Raw genomic sequence first — 21,169 nt, forward strand, 5'->3', positions numbered from 1 at the left:
TAAAATATTGTTATAATATATATTGTATCAGGCAATGAGGGGAATAAAAGAAACAATCTTATTTAACACATTTATATATAGTAATACCATTTTCCTTAATTCTTCAAAGCTACTTTTCCTCTTATATTCTTCAACTCTGTTAATGGCATTAAGCCTTCTAATGACTTGGGTTTCCAGCTTCATCTTTATCTCCTTTATCTCCCTTCCCACAATTAAGTTCATCACCATTCCCACTGCCGCCCGACTGAGAAGCTCCCATTAACTCAGTCTATTCAAAACCTTCTAAATCCAATTCGCTGGAGGGATTTTCTGATCCCTGGAGTCCATTCTATGTTGTGTTGCCGGAAAGTAAAGCAAAATGCTGAACCCTAACTATCCTACTCAAAAACATTTACTTTCTTGAAATTTGGGTAACTCCAAGTCTAAATCCTCTTCTACTGATTTCTTCCTTCTCCCACACGCCTACCTCCCTTCCTTTTTGTACCTCTTTTATGTATTTTATCTTCAAAGGATTATGCTAGCTAAGCACTTGAGACAAAAGAGATGAGTAAGACCGTGGCTTTATTCTCAAAATAATTAATTTGTACACGGCATAAAGAGTAGGTGATCGAGGGGCTAAGGCTAATAGAAAGTCAGGGAAACCATCTGGCCTCAAGGTAGGAGCCAAGAATTCAGGCAAGAGACAAGGGCTTGAATTACGCAGAAAGGGAGGGAAATGTTTGAAGAAATATTTGGGAGGCAGATTTACTACAACGACTGATTCGACACAGTGGTGAGAAAAAAGTCGACTGTCCTTCAGTTTCTGGCTTGAAGAAAGGACACCCCCCACTAACCACTCCTCTATCAATGCATTTTCCATGCTGCTTTACAATGACTTGCTTACCCGACTGTCTTCTTCACTCACTTATAACAGTACTAGAAGTACGACTGATGCTAATAATAAGTAGCTTCTATTGAGCTCTTGCTATTTGTCAAGAACTGCACCACACACTTGGAAGAATTTACATTTACTCCTCACAACAGTAATAGGGGCTACTTACCATTACTATCCCTACTTCACACATAAGGAAACCGAGGCACAGAAAACCGTGTAAGACCGTAGATAGTTAGATAGTAAGATCGTTGAATCAGAATGTAAACCTACACTGTAAAGCACTTTACATGGTAAGCTGCTCAGAGGCAAGGATCATGCATTTTAGTCATATTTGTACCACGGTGCTTCAAATGTTGCCTGGTAGAAATTCAGTAAATGCTGAGATGAGCTGTGTAGATGGTTCCACAAAGTTTACTTCCTGTGTATTCATCTCCAGTGACCTGGGCACTAACTAAACGGAACGTCTGTCCTACTTTCTCACCTCACCTCTTTGCCTCTACCATAATGTTTACTCCTGCTACAATATTTTTCTCCATCTCCATTCATTGAAGGCCTAAGTCCAAGGCCACTAGCCCCTGCAGTGTACCAGATGCCGCGCTGGCTACCTGGCACAGTGCAGTGGGCAATACAGACAGTTAAGACGGAGCCTGTCTCCATCGAGTTCAGAATCTACTGGGGAAAAGACCACAGAAGTAAACAAACGTAAAAATTATCAAAAGGATGATGAAGAAAATAAGCAGGGTGTGGTGATACAGAATAAGCATGGTGGGGATACCGAATTTAAATGAAGTCGTCAGGGAAGGCCTTTCTACACAGTCAACATTTACATGTGCAAACGTCCAGGACACTCAGAAATACGGAGTGGGACTGAGGCATGGTAGTAATAGTTATTGTCTGTACCACTTGTTTGATACTTTATGCTGCCTTGGACTGAATGCTGTGTTTCCTTGCAGGTCTATATATCATGCCTCAGAGAACAGGTTAAGCTCCTTGAAGGAAAGGACTTTTTAGTATTTCACTACACCTGATTAAATCTTACCTCAGTCTGTTTCACACAGTATTTAACTATTAGAGGTGTATTCTGTCTTTTCATATATATTATTTCTATTATACTCCCTACAATCCTATAAGGCAGGTTATTATCTTTCCCATTTTACAGGTGTGAAAACACAATCAGAAAGGATAAAGAACTTGCCTAAAATCAGAGCCAACACCAATTGCTTAATTCGTAATTCAAACACAGGTCTGTGATCTCAAAATACCAACCTTTTTCACTATTCAAGTGTTATAAATTGATGGCTTGAAGGCATATTTGATTTGTGCAGCACTTTAATATATTTTGAATTAACAACTAATTTTAACACCTGGAGATATTACAGTTATATTCTGGATTTCCATTTTCTCTTGAAAATTCCGAGGGTCAAATAAAACAGCGCCTACGTTTCTACATGGCGACAACTGGCTTCTTCTTCTTCCAGGTATTTTCCACTTTATACCCAGCCCACTCATCTCTGTAGCCTCACTAGTGGTCCTCTGCAAAGACACGAGTTTATAAACCTTGCACCATTCAATGCTTTTATACAACAGTGTATTATTTTCTTTCTTTCTTTTTTTTTTTAAAGATTTTATTTATTTATTTGACAGAGAGATCACAAGTAGGCAGAGAGGCAGGCAGAGAGAGAGGAGGAATCAGGCTCCCCGCTGAGCAGAGAGCCCGATGCGGGGCTCGATCCCAGGACTCTGAGATCATGACCTGAGCCGAAGGCAGCGGCTTAACCCACTGAGCCACCCAGGCGCCCAACAGTGTATTATTTTCTAAGTACCAACATGAGTTATAGGTATAAAGGTGAATAGGATTTTTTTCCCCCAGAGATTAACATAGGCTAGAGATGGGGTTACGCTCTCCTAGGACTTTAGTCAAGACCATGAAACGTACAGGTGGACAAAAGAGGAAAAGGTATTACTAAGGGGAAATCACGGATAAATCTCAGAGTTGGGAATGAGCTTAGTTCTTTTCACAAGACGCTCAGCTAAAGTTGAGAGCTTACTGTGGACAGCCTTAAAAGCCAGGGTGCAGGGTTTAAGGTTTTCTATTACAGCTACTAGGAGCTTTTGCACAAAAGAAGAACTTAGCTCCTAAAATTGAACTTTTATATATGATAAATAGAAAATAATTATTTCACTTTGTTTTTCCCAAAAGTGGGAACTACCAAGATAATGTCTACTTACTTTAAATGAACTTCAGTTTGAGAATGTATCGCTTCTCCCAAAATGTTTCCAGTTTCATCCACCACAGCAGCTGCTGTATCATCACAACTGGTTTCGATTCCCAATACTAGTTTATGAAGAAACGGTTTTCCAGGATGAAAATTAAAAATTCTTAAAAATTCGTAAGTTTTCCTTCTTGCTGGTTTAGAAAAGACTCCTGCTGTCTTACTCAGTATTAGCATACTTACTCTATAAATAACTCCTGGAAAAGAAATGAAGAAACAAACTAATTACTTGGAACTGACAATAACCACTAACCCATTCAGTTAAGCAAAATTCCAATTTTATTGGTTTATTTTTCAATATAATAGTTTTGCAAAATTAGACGAAAGTTTTGTAAAAGTTAGCAAAAATTTTTAAAGACCATAGCAGCCTGTGAACATAAATAACCGTATGAATGAGTACCGTGCTCTCCGAGGTGACCACAAGGAAATCAACTGTGAAACGTTTTGGTATTATCATCATGCTGTTCTCAGTAAACTATTCATTATTCATAAAACAGCTAATAGTTGCACGGATAGTCCTTTGCAAAGTGCTATTTATTTTTTGATAGCTACAGTTAAGACAAATGACAAAGGCAAACAGAACAGATAAATGCGTTCCATTTCCTGGAAATAGCTTCCAAAATGAAATTTAGCAACTCGGTTAGAAAACAATCCACATAAAAGACACACACACAGCTCAGCTGCCCACTTTGGGGACAACCGCTCTGACAAGGCTCACCCGAGGGCCACATCTGGACTAAGGCGCTGCAACCTGAGACCCACTTCATCCACCGATCCCAAGTTCCCTAACGCCATCTCCATTTCACCGCAAGTTTATCTCGGTAGATCTCCCCAAATCCTTCCTTTCTCCTCAAATGACCGCAGCCCATCACTAGAGCACCCTGGTACCTTCACACGGATCTGGTTTCCTGCCCCCCGACGACCTGGTCTAGAACGCTCTGGGGGCTTACGCGGCCCTTCCCTCCACACCAGCGGGAAGTCCGAGTAAGCGCTGGGACTGTCATCGTCCCCCGCGGCGCAGGGCCCGGGGTCAGCGCGGTGGGCACGGCCGTCGCGCGAGGACCGAGGCGGGGAGCGCAGGCCCGGCCCCGCCGCCCCGAAGGGCTCAGAGTCGCGTCACGGACACGCGGGCGGGGAAGCCTGAGCGCAGCACCGGTCTTCAGGGCCGCGAAAGCTCCTGAGAGGACCCCGGGTCCTGGGCCGGCGGACCAGGCGGGTGCTGGAATCGCCCTCGCAGGCGGGCGAAGAAAGCCGTGGGGAGGGCGGGCCGTCTTACCCTCCGTCCCCGCGAACCCCCGCGGCCACAGCGCCGGAGCCCTGCCCTGCCGAGGACGGCCGACCGCGCTTCCCCCAGAGCCAGGGGCGCGCCGGTCGCCCCGGAAGTGACGTCACCCACACGGGGCGGCGTCTGGTCGCCGGCGCCGTCCCGCGCGGTGCGGAGGCGCGCGGGGGCTGCTGTCGTCCGGGACGCCGCGCGCGGTCCTGCGCTGCCCTTAGGCTTACAGGCGGCAGGACTTCTGCTGGGTCAGCCGGCTTGGGACCCAGTGGAGGCCGAAGGTGGATTGTCTGACTCCGCAGCGTCAACTTCCGGACGCTAAGCTGTGTGGAAAGACCGTCTGCCTGTGGCAGGAGTTCGGACGCCCCTGTCCGAAGGGGAGGGGCCGTCCGTCCGCTCTGAAGGCTGGGACAGGGTGGAACGAGGGGACGACGCAGGGGCCCGCTTGGACGGGGTCCGGGGGACCGAAGCGCTGCGGGTCGGACAGGCTAAACCGTCACTGCCACGTCGGGGAGCCAAGGCGCGGGGCTGCCTCATTTTTGTGAGTAAAAAGGGGACGGGGCTATGGATACTCATTTCCCTGGAAAAAACTAGAATATGGTCTTTGCTCGCCGTGCACACAACCTTCAGGAAAATACTCCTTCCTGGACCTCCTTCAGCGTGGCTGGTTTTTTCCTGTTTCTGGTACGTGAACTTGTCCTGTGGCTGAATCCATTCATCCGGGTCCGTCTGCCGCCCCGGCCCGCCGGACTGCAGCGACTCGCGGAGCGGACTAGGCCAGACCGCGTAAGGCTGCCACACACAGCCGCGTTTGAATGGCATGAGGTTCTTGGTGGAGTAAGTGTAAGACAGGCGAGTCCCTGTCGGAAGTCGCGGCTATGGGCTACTGTCACATACCGATACATCCATAACTACCAGAATGTGGAGTTTTCTAGGTGAAACTTACGCTTTCAAAACGTTGTGTCACAACAGTAACCATAATTAGCAATTAACTTAGGTTGTCCCGAGCAGTGTTGCCGATTAATTTATTTAAACCTCACTATAATCCTGTGAGATAATTACTTACTGTCCTCATTTTACAGATGAGGCAAATGGACCACAGAGTTTGATGATCTGCAGGTCATACAGCTAGTAAACTTAAAGCTAGGATTAGAAGTTAGGGGCGCCTGGGTGGCTCACTGGGTTAAGCGTCTGCCTTCAGCTCAGGTCATGATCAGGCCACCCAGGCGCCCAAAAAATACAGTTCTATGCTTAAGAAAAGAGGCAGGGTGTAGCTCAACAGAAGCCAACTTGGAAATTATCACTGGGAACTTGGACTTCCAATGCCAAATCTGGAGAACAATTTGAACAACAAATGAGGAATGACAATGAACTGTAAGCCAAAAAACATCTGCAAGTCCAAAATAATATAATGATTGAATAAATAAATGTAGAAGGAATAGGGAAGTAGAAAACCACCATGGAACTCCACAGTAATAACTGTTGCCGGGGAAATTCACCAATGAATCCTAAAATTAGTGGTAGTTCTGAACTCATGTATATTTAGAAACTGCCATTGTTTCCTGACTTGAAATTAGGAACAATTACAGCACAATAATTAGTTTTGTTCCAAATAATAGTCACAGTCATTACAGATTTTGTTTTAAAAAAAAAAAGTTTTTTTTTTTTAACATAAAACGATACAAACTTATGAAATTGGTAAGCTACCATATTTAACACAACCATTCATCCTGGTGTTAAGACCAAAAAGCATATCCCAAATTTGATCACTTCTCACCACTTCATCAGCCATTTTCCTAGTCGGAGCTAGCTCTTGTCTGTAGTAGTTTTCCAACTATTCCTCCTGCTTCCTATTGCTTTACACTTTATTCTCAACATTAGCCAGTAACCCTTAAAAAAAAAAAAATCAGATCCCTTTAATCTATGTAAAACTATCCAATGGCTTCATCAAGCTTAGAAGAAAATTTGCTTATTACTTTGGCCAATAGAGCCCTCTTATCATCTGACTCTTTCTATTTCTCTGACCTCATTTCTTACCACTCTTGTCTTCTTGCTTATCACGCCTTTCTCATCCAAAAATCACCTTAGGAACATTAGTGAAGGCTTTCTGAGGTAGGCTCTCCTGATTTTCACCTGCTTAATATTTTTCCATGTCAGTTATCACTACATGAAATAGTATGTTTTGACTCATTTATTATCTGTTCTCCAATTTGAACGTAAGTTTGTAAGGGAAAAGATTTTGTCTGTCTCGCTCGCAAACCATAGTCACAACACCTAAAACAATACCTACACAAGACTGGGCCCTTAAATATCTATTGAATAAATATTTTTAAAACTTTGAAGGTGGGTGATAAGTGGGGAAAAAAGCAGAAGGCCTGCATTAACAGAAGTAGATTTCTATCTCTGAAGTCTGTGCAAAAATGTAAGCCTTTAAAATGAAGAAAAGCAAAGGAACATTTTTAACTACCTTCATTTTAAGAATTTAGTTGCTTAAAAAAACCTTGAAAAATAAATGTGACATTGCTGACTGAATTTGGAGATTATCTGCAATAATCTTACATGAAAGAAAAGTTTTATTCAAGTATAGATTACTGGTTTAAAAATACATGGGAAAAGACAAACATACAAAAGCATTATTACACAACTGATTTCTAAACTCGGTACTTCTGTAATACAAAATAATGATCATTAGCCCCCAAAAGTCAGTTTATTGAAACAAACTGATTTTTCAGTTGGTCTATAACTCTTTTCACTCAGTTTTGTTTACAAATATTACCGGACTTTTCAGTTTTATCCCGTATCAGAACTTTGTTTTTGACATATGTCCTTCTCAAAGCAGTATAAGTTATTTCTTGTAATTAATGCCAGCTATCGGAAGTGTCTCTAAGCCACAAGAATTCAATGTGGTTGCTGCTTTGGAAACAGTTACCACTCTGGGTTAATCTGCACTAAAATTCATGTATTGAAAGGCAAAACATTAATGGGAAAAGTATGGGGGTTGAGAGCAGGGAATGTAAGAAAAGAAATTTTTTTTTTTTTACTGCAATCCCGCTAAAGACGACTCCATTATTTACTTTGGTACTACTGCTAGAGAAGCAGTTTCTGCCAGACCACAGGTCGGCTAAATAGCTGTCCATTTTGTTTCCTTTTCTAAACAACAGCAGTCTTTCACAATCAGATTGATCAACTAAATAAGCAGAGAGCTTTAACTTATCATATATTTTAACTGTGTGAAATAAATTATTTTCTTCACTGGATTAGCAGCCCTGTGTCTGGAAAGGCAACAAAACCCACTCTGCTCCAAAATGAGAAGTCTGACTCAGGCTCTTTATAAGGTGCCTGGCTGTCTTCTATCACCAGTCATGAAGGTGGACCTTCACAGTAACTTAATAAATGTAAAAATGACCTCATCCTTCAATACAGTGTCGAGCCAGCAAAACCAAAAAATTACAATCATAAAGTAGGGATTGGCTTGTATAAAACAAGAGGGAAATATCCTCTTATGTAACACAAGAGGAATATAAAATGATCTGTAATAAACTTGTAATAAAAATGATCTGTAATAAACTTGTAAAGAGATGATTCTGGTTTACATGTATGTCTGCTTAAACTGACTGAATGATTGGAAATTTTCTTCTCCTAACATAATGCCCACTCATTATAAGCTAAGGTGTTCTTAGTATCCTATAAATCTCTTCTTTCCTTGGATTTATCTACTATACCCTCACTTTACAGCCATTTAACTTATAAGCTGGGCCTGCCCAGCCTGCCTGTAAAGCCTCTCTTTAGAAAGACACCACATGCATTAGACAGAGGCATCTTATAGTAAATATCTGCCCTTCAAAACAGCATATGAAGAACCAGCAACTGGCCCTCCAATGTAAATACTTCTCATTTCACATTATCATGGAAACAGTGCAGTTTCCTAACCACTCCTTCCTTATAGAAAACTCAGTAGCTGTAAACATTTTTGTTCCATTCCAAAACATTTCAATACTTATTAATTCCAAAGATCCGAACACCATGAAGCTGTGGCATTTTAGGAATTAGCACAGTCAGGAGAGAAGCTGTGTTTAGGATGAAGTGAGTTGGATCATACTTCGTATAGAAACTTGCCAGAAAATATCTGCAGAAATAAAAATTAAAAACATATGTAACATGTAAAATTGGTAAAAAATTTAAAGGTAAAAAAGGCCAGTGAAACAATAAATACCTTTGGGGCCTAAATTAATTTGGGATTTAAAAAGTGATTTAACGGAGGCATATACGCACATTTCACATCTCTACCATTATGTTAAATGCATTTGAAAGAATGTGTTTGCGGGACGCCTGAGTAGCACAGCTGGTTGAGCGTCCAACATTCAGTTTTGGTTCAGGTCATGATCTTGGTGTTGGTGAGAGCAAGCCCTGCAATAGGCTCCATGCTCAGCATGGAGTCTGCTTGGGATTCTCGCTCTCTCTCCCTCTCTAAAATAAATAAATAAATCTTAAAAGAAAACAAGGTGTTTGCTACTTAGTATCCATTAAAGTATAAGGCAATTTCACGTACAGTTTTGTATTTCTGAAGAGAAGATCCAGATCCAAAGCATCTATCTTATTTTCAAAGGCTTTGTGATGTACCAAAAGGTTAAAAACTACTGCTATAAAGTTGTAAAAATGGGGTGTTCGTACATTAGTACAATTCAGTATCTTTGAAAGAAATCAAATACTTGATCGCCCTTTTGATGTTCTCATTTCCATATTGTAGCTGTACAGGTTGACAACCAATTTAACTGGAAAACTGACAGACACTGCTGTAAAATTCCAACTGCTTTGCTGAATTGGACATATGTACATATTCAAAGACATTCAACATCTGAGAATTTTTTTTTAACAAGACTAAGCTACCTTTAGGACCATAAACCATCAAGTGAGAATTGTCTAGTTTTACCCAAGGGTACATCAGAGTGCAGACACATCATCTGGCCACTGAGAGTATCCTACTATAGAAAAGATGTAAAGACTAAAATATCATACTTTACTTGATCATAACTAAGAAGTTATTCTGCTATGGCTGTTCATCTAATTAGTACTATTAGAGTATACAGGAAAGTATCCTAGTAGCCTTTCCTCTAAGTACTGTCATTAGTTTCTAATAAGGGGAAAAAAAACATCTTGTATAATATGGTTAGAAAAGAACAGCTATTTTCAGGTATAACTAAAAAATCACAGAGAGCTCCATATATCATTTTCAGAATCATCTAAATTGAGGAATTCTATAATTTTCCACCTATTTCACAAACTATAATCAGAAAAACTTCTGGAAAATAAACCATACTCTTCAACCTTCAGTCTAAACCCTTTCTTCCACATTTCATATACCTGAAGACTGTTTTTATACTTCCTTCACTAACAAAATAGCTTGCATTTAGTAAGCATATCTGAATTTGCATTTAGTAAGCATATCTGATTTCCTACAATCATTATGGGTTTAATGTATAACCTGATATGTTGGAAATAGTTTATCTTCTTGGAATGGTTTCTCATACTATAGCACATGTCCCCCTTTAGGTCTTTTATTAAAGACTAACTTTGTGTGTAAATGACAGGTTCTTAGAAAACTTAGACAACCCTCCAAAGGGATGCAAAACCAAGGTGGGAATTATTTAACTGCAAGATGCCAGATTTCCATTTGCCCATTTCCAGTTACCAAAGGGTATACCGGAAAGAGACCTATATTGAAGTTTAGGATTTTATCTGGGCTCTGGACTCTAACTAGCTGTTAAGACTGAAATAAGGTAACGCATTTGAACCTATATCTTTATCTAAAAATCTGGGATAACATTGCATGCCCCACCTACCTGACAAATGATGATCAAATAAGAAACTATGAAAGCACTCTGAAAAGTATCAATTTATATAGATGGCTTTAATGCTGTTTCTCCAGTTATATAAGGAATTTAATCACAGAATATTTGAAATCATACCTGTGGGTCAAAAATACATTTTTAGAAATACGGATGTTGTACACAGGTACATTTTAGTTGACTATTTTGTGATAGCTCTTACTGAAAATTCAGTAGAAATGTCATTAATTATAATGCAATCCTCAACATTTTATAGATGAGGAAACTGAGGCTTTCAAAGAAATAGCCAAAAGTCATGCAGCTAGTAAGCAGTAGAGCTAAAATCCAAATTTAGGGTTGTTTGTATAACTATTATTCCTGTTACTGCACTTATCTTTATTATATCATATAAATCATTAATCTTTTGATGTTAATTTTATAGGGGGCTGGAACAGAACCTTTAAAAATTTCCTCAAAGTGCTATCAATGTAAGAAAAAAGAAATGTATCACTTTATGATCAATTTATTCTTCTCATTTGAAAGAGCCTTCCTTTTTCTGCTCATCTATCTAAAATTCTAGTTTAAGAAATCCTAAAGCCTCCAAGAAATCTTCCCAGTTATTCCAGACTGCACTGATTTTATCATGGATGCATTACTATCTATAAGCTATAAGGTACCCAGTGTTTGACTAAGATATATGTAAAATGTCCATTATACGTATGCAACTACACTGAGTGTGGGATTCAAAGCAATCTATGCACTGACAAATTCTTTGCACAAACAAATCATTTACAATCACAGATAATACAAAGTGGCATAAATAAGGGATATGTAATAACTACTAAAACTCAAAACAGACCATTATTACTTAAGGATAGGTGCTAAGGAAAAGACCTTATTGAGGAGGTAGGATCTAAATCTTGAAAGAATGATAAATTAAGAAAGGAGAAGGTATCTGGGGTAGGAGAAATGATTTGAACAAAGGCACAGAAATAGGACTACGTATGAAGTATTCAAGAAATGCTGGCTAGAAAAGTTTTACCAGATGGGAGGTGGATGGGGGTAAAACAGTCACACAGAGGGAAAACGAGGCAGGAACCACTCTGTGAAAGGCCCTGAATATCAGGTAAAAGGAGGTAACTTAAGGTTAAATGCTTTACAGATAGGTATTATCTCATTTATTTATTATGGCATCAAACTGAGCTACGTACTAGTGGTCAGAATTTCATTTATGAACAAATCAAGCAGGGTGAGTGATAAACACAGGATTTGACCGAGATCTGTTCTACGATGAAAGCCTAACTTCTCTTGTCTATAAACTATACAGCAGTGTCTCCCAATGAGTTTGAATATCTAAATTGGGGGCAGGGCCAGGGGGGAGGTGGTCAATCAAATTCATCTGAAATCATCCAAATCCATGTTTAGGAAGATATGGGATAAGATGGTATCTTTAGCTTTCTTGTAAGCAACTTAAGGCTATGAGCTAGGATATATTTGACTTGTATAACCCAGAATATCTAAACATACTAATAGGCACCCTATGTTGTCTCTATGTATTACTGACTGAGGTAAAAACAGTTCATTTCAGCTGTTAAAAATTTTGCCTGTATTTTATGCTCTGTGGTAGCTATTTATTGGTAGATGTTTCAACAAATATTGTTCCTAATTGAAATTCAACCTACTAAAAGGACCGCTCCCTCTTACCCAATCTTCTTCATACCTAAGAAATTTCCACCACTTACAGAATTATTGGAGAAATTGTGAAAAACTTCCGTGAAGATGTAAACTGTACTCCATAGTCCAGTTGTTCCCAATGAGTTAGGAGCCTTGCTTTACCCTGGTCAGGAGTTTCAAAAGGTGTTCCTTTTACTGCATGCAAAAATACATACATCCCCTGGAAAACAAGCAAGGGGTTATATAATCAATACCAAATATAAAATTAGTATTTGTCAGTAAGCATTAAGATAGTTCTAGAGGGCTTATGACAGTATGGGTGATTCAACTTAACAGCTCAAATTTTAAGCTTTCATAATATTTGTGAAAGGCTGTGGCCAGTTTCTTCAAAGCAAAATAAAACTTCCAGAGGCATATGAATATTATTTGGTGAAAACCAATAAAAGATCAACTGAAACTAACCTGTTTTCATCTTCTATTAAACTGAAAAGACACACACACACAAAATCAGGATAACTTTACATCATTACATTTAGGTTTTCTAATACCTTTCCTAATGGGAAACAGGATTATCTTTCTTTCTTTTTTTTTTTTTTTTTTTTAAAGATTTTATTTATTTGACAGAGAGACAGAGCCACAGAGCGCAAGCAAGGGGAGTGGCAGAGAAGGCAGCAGCTTAACTAACTGAGCCACCCACTCAGGAAACAAGAGTATCTTATCCCTGATGTATAGGAATGTTTAGGGTCATATTAATAAATCTGATGACACTTACAAAATTATAAAAACATACAAATTCATAAATAATAAAATTTCTGCATTGGGGAAAATGGTTTTGAAAATATTAAGACTGTCTTTGTCTCAATGGTTCTTTTCTAACACAACAAAGATGGTTATATAGTAGATATAATGTTCAACTCAATTTGGTTTTCAAATCGCCACCGTGCCCCAATAGTGTTTCTTTTGAAGTTAATTTTTAAAAAGATTTATTCATTGATTTAAAGGGTGGGGCAGAAGGAGAAGGAGAAAAGCCAGATGCGGGGCTCAATCTCAGGATGCCAAAATCATGACTGGAGTCAAAATCAAGAGTCAGATGTTTAATCAACTAAGCCACATAGGTGGCCCTGAAGTTTTTTGAAAGTATAAAATATTACTAAAATCCATTCTGTCTGGGGATATGTTTGAACATCTAATTTTGTCATTAGGAAAAAAACCAATATATGCTAGATTTTGTATCCTTGATTTTATGATTCTATTTAGATCATTGGTAGTACTTCATTGCAGGATGGATCACTGAGGCACCAGTAACAGAATATTCTTGCCTAAATATTATCATCAGTTTTTGTCTCAGAAGTCACAATGAGGTGTCTTTTTTGCTTCTTCAACTTTTAATAAATATATGGAAAAAAAAGAAAAATTAGTGGTTTGAAATTTTTTATTATTAACTAAGTTAAGAGAGCCATTCTTTTCAAAACTGAGTCTACTTTCCAGTTACTCCATCAGGCATTTCAAAAGTTGTTTAGCTACAATAACACCTAAGCTATACAGAAACACACTCTTGTTCTATTGGATTTAAGTCAAAAAGCATTTAATAAATGACTTATATGTACAGGACACATGACATGTATGCACATATGAAACTGAGTAAGAAACATCCACAGCCTTGAAAAAAATGCAATCTTCTATGAGACAGTAAGAAAAAGACATCCAGAAGCAACTATAATGTAGGGAAGAAACCGCTACCAAAGGTACAGTCAGAGTATATGGCCAATGTGGAGGTTCTTTGCTGCTGAGGCAAAAGCTATGATGCTACCTTATCAACTATCTCATTCTTGAAGGTTCAGCTCAAGCGACAACTCCTTGTGAAGCCTCCCTCATTAGTAATAGCTTATGTGCTTGTATAGAATTTTATTAAAAATACTTTTATTTCTAGCACAATATATTTTGTTAGAATTGTTTACATGTTTGTTCTCCCATTAGCCTGAACACCTCAGGAACAAAGGTTGGTATACAGCAAGTACTAGATACTAAGCGAAGATGACACTAAGCTAAGGAATGTTTATTCTGTAAGCACAAGAAAACCATTCTCACATGCGCTTTACAGGAGACAATTAAACAGAAATTGTCTGTTAAATTCTGAGGAGTATAGGACCCAAAAAGTTAAGAATCTCTACTCTAACCCATGCATGTATTAGAAACATCAAAGAGAAAAACAATCCTCTCATTACTTCCTTCAAATTACATGTATCACTAGTGTTTAGAATATTCAAACAGAAATATCTTATACAGGGGCACCTGGGTGGCTCAGTGGGTTAAAGCCTCTGCCTTCAGCTCAGGTCATGATCCCAGGGTCCTGGGATCGAGCCCCACATTGGGCTCTCTGCTCCGTGGGGAGCCTGCTTCCTCCTCTCTCTCTGCCTGCCTTTCTACCTGCTTGTCGTCTCTGCCTGTCAAATAAATAAATTAAAAAAAAAAAAAAAGAATATCCTATATATCCTTTTCAGTTAAAAAGAATAAAATCTTATCTGACCATACATCTTCTACCCCATTATTTTTAATAGTTATTCCATAAAATTTAGTGATGGAAAATTTATACCCAAATCAAAAAAATTGGGGAAGAAAATATGTAGCTCATGGTTAGCCATTAATATTTACTGGCTAAAAATGCAGAACATTTTCATTCTTTAAAAAGCTAGGCTGAGAATTCTGTGAAATATTAATACCTCTAAAAGTGAACTATAGCACTGTAAAAATGAATAAAAACAATCACTGTTGGCTTCTACTGTATGATTCAGAAAGTTAAAGGCAGTAATTTTTCTAACCACGGATAACAAGTAGGTCTATTTTCCCATTTAAAAGGGCTCAGGACTATTTAATATTTTATTGGTTTAATGTACTCTGTCTTCAAAGGAAATTTAAATCTGGAGTCATGTTAATTACTACATCAACGGCTGGTAGTTAGGTTTTTAGTGTGAACTAATAAGTCAAAAGTGTGCTTTCCAACAAGTTGTCAATTACCTATGCTTTGTTCAGAGACATATACTGTATTTCAAAATCTCAGTCAACCAACTTGAAAACATCTGGGCAAGGGGAGAGGGTAACTTCTAAAGTATATTTAATACATGTGCCACTGGAGAAGGGAAAATTATATGAGAACACAGACTAATTCAGCAAGCAGTTAACATAGGTCTTTAGAGATATGGGAAATAAGGAGACAGATTCCTAATTATAAAACTGTAACAAATACACTTAAAAGAATGCAGCATAGAAGTTCTGTAGCTTCCTGGAGACGGAGATACTCGAGTAGTTTTCCTGGACAAGTAGGAATCTGCTCAGCAGAGGAGGGTTGAGGGAGGGTATTAAAATAGTGGAAAAAGAGCCTAAGCCAAAATAAAAAGATAAGATAATTTTCATTACTGTTAGAGCAATACTCATGTTTGGAGATGCACTGAGATAAGGTTGAGTCCTTTTCTTGACACTGTACTGTTATCAACTGGTCTTGTATGCCACATAAGGAACTTATTTTACTATGAAATAATAAGAATTCATAGAAGGACTCAGAGCATGACTTGAGCATATGTGCATTTTAAAATAACTCTCTGCCAAATTGGAATGGAGGATGGTAGCGGAACATCAAGGAATCCATTTAATCTACTAGAGTAATCCACCTGAGAAAAAAATAAGGGCACAAATTATAGCAATGCCAGTGGGGATCAAACTGAGACAGTAAAGCAGTAAAACAGGGCTCTGACTAAATGGATATGGAATGCAGAGGAAAAGGAGTTAATCTAAAATAGACTGACCACGTATCTTAGATAGCATGAATGGTCCTGATTTACACTTATTTTCTTGGAACAGTTTTTATTAGCGCTCCCTTTTACTCTCAAAACAGTCTCAATTTGGATAATTCTTTACATGAATCACTTTACCTTTGACATTCAGCTATCTGGCTTGATTTACCAGACAGACAGTGGTGCCTTTAGATTAGATCAGGAAAAAAGCCAGAGGAACAGGTTGTGAGTGGTAAGGGAGAGACCAGGAATGAGTTCAATTTATAATTGTTTGGCTTAAGGTACAAGATGATCTGGCAATAAGGATGAAGTAATCTTGATAGAATACACAGAATAAAAAGAGATGAAGAACTGAACCTTGGGGGCAGAAATATTTAGGAGAGGAAAAAAGAAGGAAGAATTTACAAGAAAGAGAAAAGGGAAAATGAGAAATATCTAGGAAAAAGTGATCTCATGAAAGCCAAAGAAAATGAATTATAGTAAAACGGATATAACTCCTGTAAAATATTTCAGAGAAGTTACTACTTAAAAATAGTCCTACCAAAGTCCATCACATAAAATGGACTAAATGACATTTATTTGTTTTTGTCACCACTTTACCCTTATCTCCTCCAAATTCAAATACCCTTCAGAAGATAGGAACTAAAAATATTAATTTAAAAAAGAACTATTTCTCCTATATTTCCCTGCCTTAATATCCCATGTTCCTCATTTTCTGGATATCTTTAAAAATATAATTAGTCTGGAGTCAATTATAAGTCTCAACTAATGGATTTCTCCTCTTTCATTCTGCCTTCTTAGACTGTTAAAGATAAGAGAGGTCACTATCAGCAGTTTAGAAAGGACTGAAGTTTAACAAGGATTGAAATCAAAGATGGTTATTAGTCTCCAGTTAATCAAAAACCATAATTACTTCTGAAGCATTCTTGTTAGTCAATATATTGTAACAGCCTGAATTAGTGTCTTGTAATTTTTGCTAAAATGACCTACTATTTTCTAGATTCCATAAAACCATAAGGAAGAAAAAAGAGGTCTTACTCAGAAAAAGGGCCCAATGTTTAAATATTAAGTATTATAGAAAAAAATATAATCCTATTCCAGGTTAGAATTCTTCAAAATTGTCACATGTATTAAAAAAAAATCACTGAACTGTACACTTCTAAGTCAGCAAGTTTTATATTCTATACTATATGATTAAATCTCAATAAAACTATTAAACTAAGTCATGTGTTTTTCTTCTTTATAGCATAAAGCTTTAAACTTTTTAAAAAATTGTTTAAATACACATAACATAAAACGTAGCATCATAATCACTTCTAAGTGTACAGTTCAGTGGTATTAAGTGCATTCACACACCATCACCACCATCCATCTCCAAAACTCTTTTCATCTTACAAAATTGAAACTGTACCCATTAAACAGCAACTCCCTTTTTCTTCTTCCCTCAGTCCCTACAAATACTAAACCTTAGGTTTTTAGGTGCTTTGTATAAAGTGAAATTCTTACCAGATTATGTATAACATTTGTTAAGGTCCAAGCAACAGGAACACTGAAGAAGGGAATACTGAGTAGGACAATATGAAGCAAGCCAACTCCTAAGGCATATGTTAGCCACATACCCCGGCTGTTCATTACACGGGTATTTGGATTCACCTCACTGTGGGCAACTCCAACATTCATGTTTGCTCTGCAGGAAAGCAATGAAATGAATTAACAATGATATAACTGGAAACCTAAACAGTCTTCATTCTGGCGTGATAAACTAAGTGTCACTGGGATCATTTTTCTCTAGTTCTGTAACAGAACACACACACCCACCAAAACATAGTACTCGCAGATACTAATGAAGGCAGTAAATAACTGTTAACATCTGACTTCAGGGTAAGACAAACAACACTTATTTTTATGGATCTTATTGAAAAAATAAATTAAAATCTCTTTCCTAAAGCTTGTCTTCTAGCATGTTGTTTTTACTAAATGAAATAATGGACAGGAAAACTCAAACGGAAAGAGAAAACCTATACTTTATTATATCATGAAACCAAAGTGAAAGTTCAGGAGAAAAATGTACGAACAGAAAAAAACTAACATAAAAAAACAAAGCTGCAGTATTATTTGCAATACCCAAGATATGGAAGCAACCCAAGTGTTCATTCCCATGTGAATGAATAAAGATGTGTGTATGCAAATATATGTATAATAGAGCATTATTTAGCCATGAAAAGGAAGAAAACTTGTCATCTGCAACAACATGGATGGACCTAGAGGATGTAAGGCTAAAGTGAGGTAAGTTACAGAAAGACAAACAATATATTTCACTTATATACAGAATTTAAGAATAAAAAAAACAAAAAGACCAAAAAACAAAACAAAACAAAACAAACCACTCTTAAATACAGAGAACAAACGGGGGGTGGTTGCCAGAGGAGGATGGTGAGAGAGGATGGGTGAAATAATAACGGGGATTAAGACTACGTTTATCTATCTTGAAGAGCACTGAGAAACCTACAGAGTTGTTAAATTATATCGCACACCTGATACTAATATGTTCGTTAACTATAATTGAATTAAAGACAAAAAAAGGCAAAGTGGATCCAGCCAGTCATCTTCTGAAGAGGCAGACTCTTGTACCTAACGTAACGTTGTTTCCAAAGAGCGGTCAGGACACGGACCCTGGGAGAACTCACGGCGATGAGAAACCTGCGTGGTCAAGGGCGAAGGTTGGTTTCTCAGTCTCACGATACAGGGAAGTTACAACAACGAGTCTCTCCTCCTCTAACTCTTCAACTCCCCTAAAATTCTAGTTCTTCGGTTTTTCTGAGTTGTTCCTTCCACTGCATTGGAGATGACGGTCGCAGGAAGACGGGATCTTAGTTCCCGGGGCTGGAATGCCGACGCTGCCTCGGTTCTCAGCCTCCCTCGAAGGAAACACAGCGGCCCCGAAGAACGTCCACCGGCCCCGGGGACGGCCGCCCGCCAGGCCGCAGGGCGGGAGGCGACAGCGCGCCCGCAACAGGTCAGAGAAGCCGCCGGCCGCTCGGTCCCACGAGCTGGCCGCGACGGAGGACTTTCTCCCAACGCCATCCAGCACGCGCTTCCGGAGCGAAAGGCCGCACTCGCTCGGCCAGAGCGCACGGCTCCGCGGCGCGGCTCCGCGAGCGCAGCGGGACACGCCGGCGACGCGCCGGGGCTCGAGGGCCGCGCGCCCGCGCTTCTGCGGAGCTGCAGGCGCCTTCACCGCGTCCCCATCTTCCCAAGCCGCAGGCCGTGCTCCGAGGAGCCGCAGCACAGTCTGTCCACCTTCCACGGTGGGAAAGAAAACAGCAAAGCTCGGAACATTTCCGTCGGAGCTGCAGGCACAGCGGGGGCGCGCCCCGCCCCAGGGCAGACAGCCTTCCCGGGCGTCCGCCGCGCTCCGTCAGGGCTTCGGACCGGGAGGAGCCGCTCGGCTCTGCCCACGCCCGTGCCTCGAGGGCGGCGACGGCCCTCCCGGGGACTCCCTCGCCCGCCGGAACGCCGCGCAGCGCCTACCGCCGGCGGGGGCGCTCGGCCCGCGGAAGCTCCGCTAAAGCCGCGGCGGCTCCCCCGCACGCCTCAGACTCGCCCCTTCCGGCTCGGGGCCGCCCCGCCCACAGGACCGCGGCGAGCGACGAGGTCCTGGGGACACGCCTCGGAGGCCCTCGGGTCCGCGCCCGCCGACCCGGAGCCGCCGACGCAGCCGCAGTCCACCTTCCCCCGCCTGCCTCCCTGCCCAACAGCGCCTTACCGCCGCGGACAGCAGCCCAGCCCCCGCGGCCGCTCGTGCCCACTCACCCGCCGCCTCAGTCCCGGCGGCCCGCTCGAACCCAGTCAGCTCGCGGGCGACGGCTGCTCCCGAGGCCCCCGCGCCAGCGATCGGCTCCGCGCGGCGCCGCACAGCTTGCGGAAGCGTCGGGAGCGGATCGCGCCGCCAGGGGATTGGCTGCGGGCAGCGTCCATCCCACGCCGCCTGGGCGGGGCGGGACTAAGAGCTGCGCGCCCAGTGCCCGCCGCGCCGCGCACGCTTGGGGGCGGGTCCGGGGCCCGGGAGGTGGATCCTGGGAGCTCGGCGGGGCCCGGCTGGTCCGCCTGTGGGTGGCCATCGCCCCCGCGCGCGAGCGAGAAGGTAGTGTTGTGCGCCCGACGGCGTTCATTCTCCTCTTGTCGGTCTCCAGAGCCCCCTCCCCTCGGCTCGCCGGGTTGGACGCGAGGGCACCTCCGGCAGCCCTGCGCCGCCCGCGCGCTCGGCCCCCAGCCCGGAAGGGGCGGGAAGCGGGCGCCGCCGGGCTCGGGCGCGCGCGTGGAGCGCGGCCTCTCAGCGGGGCTCGGCGGGCGTCTGACGGCTTCGGCGCTTCCTGACTGAGCGCCGCGGGGGCTCTGCTGCAGCGCGCGGCCGCGGCCTTCTGAGGGCGGGATTGCAAGTTTGTGCCGGCGGACGCCGTGCGACGGCCGCGGCTCGCAGCCGGCTGTGTGTGGTGTTCCGTGGCGGCGCACACGGGGCGCACGCGAACAGTCGCTGGACCGTGATTTCGCCTGGTGCCGTGGGTGCGCCGTGGGTGCGCCGTGGGTGCGCCCGCAGGCGGGGAGGGCGCTGGGTGACGCGCCGAGGAGGTGGAGGCTGCAGAGTGAGCTTACCTCAGAATGGAGAGAAGGTCAGGCTGTTCGGAGCGAGCCTCGTCGTCGTGGCCGTTCACGACGCCGATCGCCTCGCGGAGGTAACGTGCAGCGACGCTTCAGAATTCGTGTCGGAAGCCGGACCCGATCTGCGCGTCCGGAATTCCCGTTGGCTCCGAAGTGGGCCGGCTTGCGTTTAAAGTGAGTGGCTTCATCCTGTTGGCCTCCGGCCGCACACTCTCGCCTTCTTTTCTAGGCGCCTCGCGGGCCTTCAGCGACTTTGCGGGACGGTCTCTTCCAGGCGTGTTCGGTTCCCTGCCGGCGAGTGTGGACGGAGCCGGACCCCGGATGCGCGCCCGTTCCGTGCTTGTGACGTAAGCCGCCCCTCTCACGGCCCTCGGGTCACTCGGTGCTTGTGACGTAAGCCGCCCCCTCTCACGGCCCTCGGGTCACTCGGTGCTTGTGACGTAAGCCGCCCCCTCTCACGGCCCTCAGGTCACTCGGTGCTTGTGACGTAAGCCGCCCCCTCTCACGGCCCTCGGGTCACTCGGTGCTTGTGACGTAAGCCGCCCCCTCTCACGGCCCTCGGGTCACTCGGTGCTTGTGACGTAAGCCGCCCCTCTCACGGCCCTCGGGTCACTCGGTGCTTGTGACGTAAGCCGCCCCCTCTCACGGCCCTCGGGTCACTCGGTGCTTGTGACGTAAGCCGCCCCTCTCACGGCCCTCGGGTCACTCGGTGCGCAGGTGGTCGAGCCCTTGCTGGGTTCCCCAGGTCCGCTGGGGCTATGGGAGACTATGAACTCGGAGCTCGGCGGAAGAGACCGGAA

The 21,169-nt window shown here is 42.5% G+C and overlaps 3 protein-coding genes across 11 annotated transcripts in view; 1 reads left to right on the plus strand and 2 right to left on the minus strand.

Annotated features, from left to right (window-relative positions):
• The window catches only part of OSGEPL1 (O-sialoglycoprotein endopeptidase like 1), an 18,034-nt gene extending 14,692 nt beyond the window's left edge, over positions 1-3,342 (minus strand). For both annotated transcript variants that reach the window (XM_032354159.1, XM_032354160.1), the window contains exon 1: positions 3,104-3,342. In XM_032354159.1, the coding sequence (XP_032210050.1) occupies positions 3,104-3,324 (221 nt within the window). In that variant the 5' untranslated portion in view covers positions 3,325-3,342. The remainder of the gene's footprint in view (positions 1-3,103) is intronic.
• On the minus strand, positions 1,926-20,683 carry ORMDL1 (ORMDL sphingolipid biosynthesis regulator 1). Of its 8 annotated transcripts, XR_004288368.1 has the most exons (6): positions 19,524-19,636; positions 17,217-17,397; positions 11,991-12,142; positions 3,331-3,344; positions 3,104-3,209; positions 1,926-2,407 (listed from the first exon to the last, which is right to left on the minus strand). XR_004288368.1 is itself a non-coding variant. In XM_032354167.1 (4 exons), exons 2-4 carry the CDS (start codon positions 17,388-17,390, stop codon positions 3,332-3,334), a joined length of 339 nt encoding a protein of 112 aa, XP_032210058.1. In that variant the 5' UTR covers positions 17,391-17,397; positions 19,524-19,637; the 3' UTR covers positions 3,262-3,331. The 8 variants fall into 8 exon arrangements, 7 of the variants coding, with proteins under 7 accessions (XP_032210058.1, XP_032210056.1, XP_032210055.1 ...); XM_032354167.1 differs by lacking the exons at positions 1,926-2,407; positions 3,104-3,209 and having other exon boundaries at positions 3,262-3,344; positions 19,524-19,637; XM_032354165.1 differs by lacking the exons at positions 1,926-2,407; positions 3,104-3,209; positions 3,331-3,344; positions 19,524-19,636 and adding exons at positions 5,938-8,549; positions 18,398-18,689.
• PMS1 (PMS1 homolog 1, mismatch repair system component) overlaps positions 19,764-21,169 on the plus strand; it is an 86,844-nt gene continuing 85,438 nt past the window's right edge. Inside the window, exon 1 of the mRNA XM_032354142.1 lies at positions 19,764-19,854. The gene's annotated coding sequence lies outside the window, so the exon portion shown is untranslated. The remainder of the gene's footprint in view (positions 19,855-21,169) is intronic.

Source organism: Mustela erminea, chromosome 8 (genome assembly GCF_009829155.1).
Source record: "Mustela erminea isolate mMusErm1 chromosome 8, mMusErm1.Pri, whole genome shotgun sequence".
Taxonomy (NCBI): domain Eukaryota; kingdom Metazoa; phylum Chordata; class Mammalia; order Carnivora; family Mustelidae; genus Mustela; species Mustela erminea.

Excerpts from the sequence above, each read along its gene's own strand:
- ORMDL1 (XM_032354165.1), bottom strand. The coding sequence starts at position 17,390 with ATGAATGTTGGAGTTGCCCACAGTGAGGTGAATCCAAATACCCGTGTA. Across the intron at positions 12,143-17,216 it reads CAAATGTTATACATAATCTG|GGGATGTATGTATTTTTGCA; the intron begins GTAAGAATTTCA and ends CTTGTTTTCCAG. Across the intron at positions 8,550-11,990 it reads ACAATTTCTCCAATAATTCT|ATATTTTCTGGCAAGTTTCT; the intron begins GTAAGTGGTGGA and ends TTATTTCTGCAG.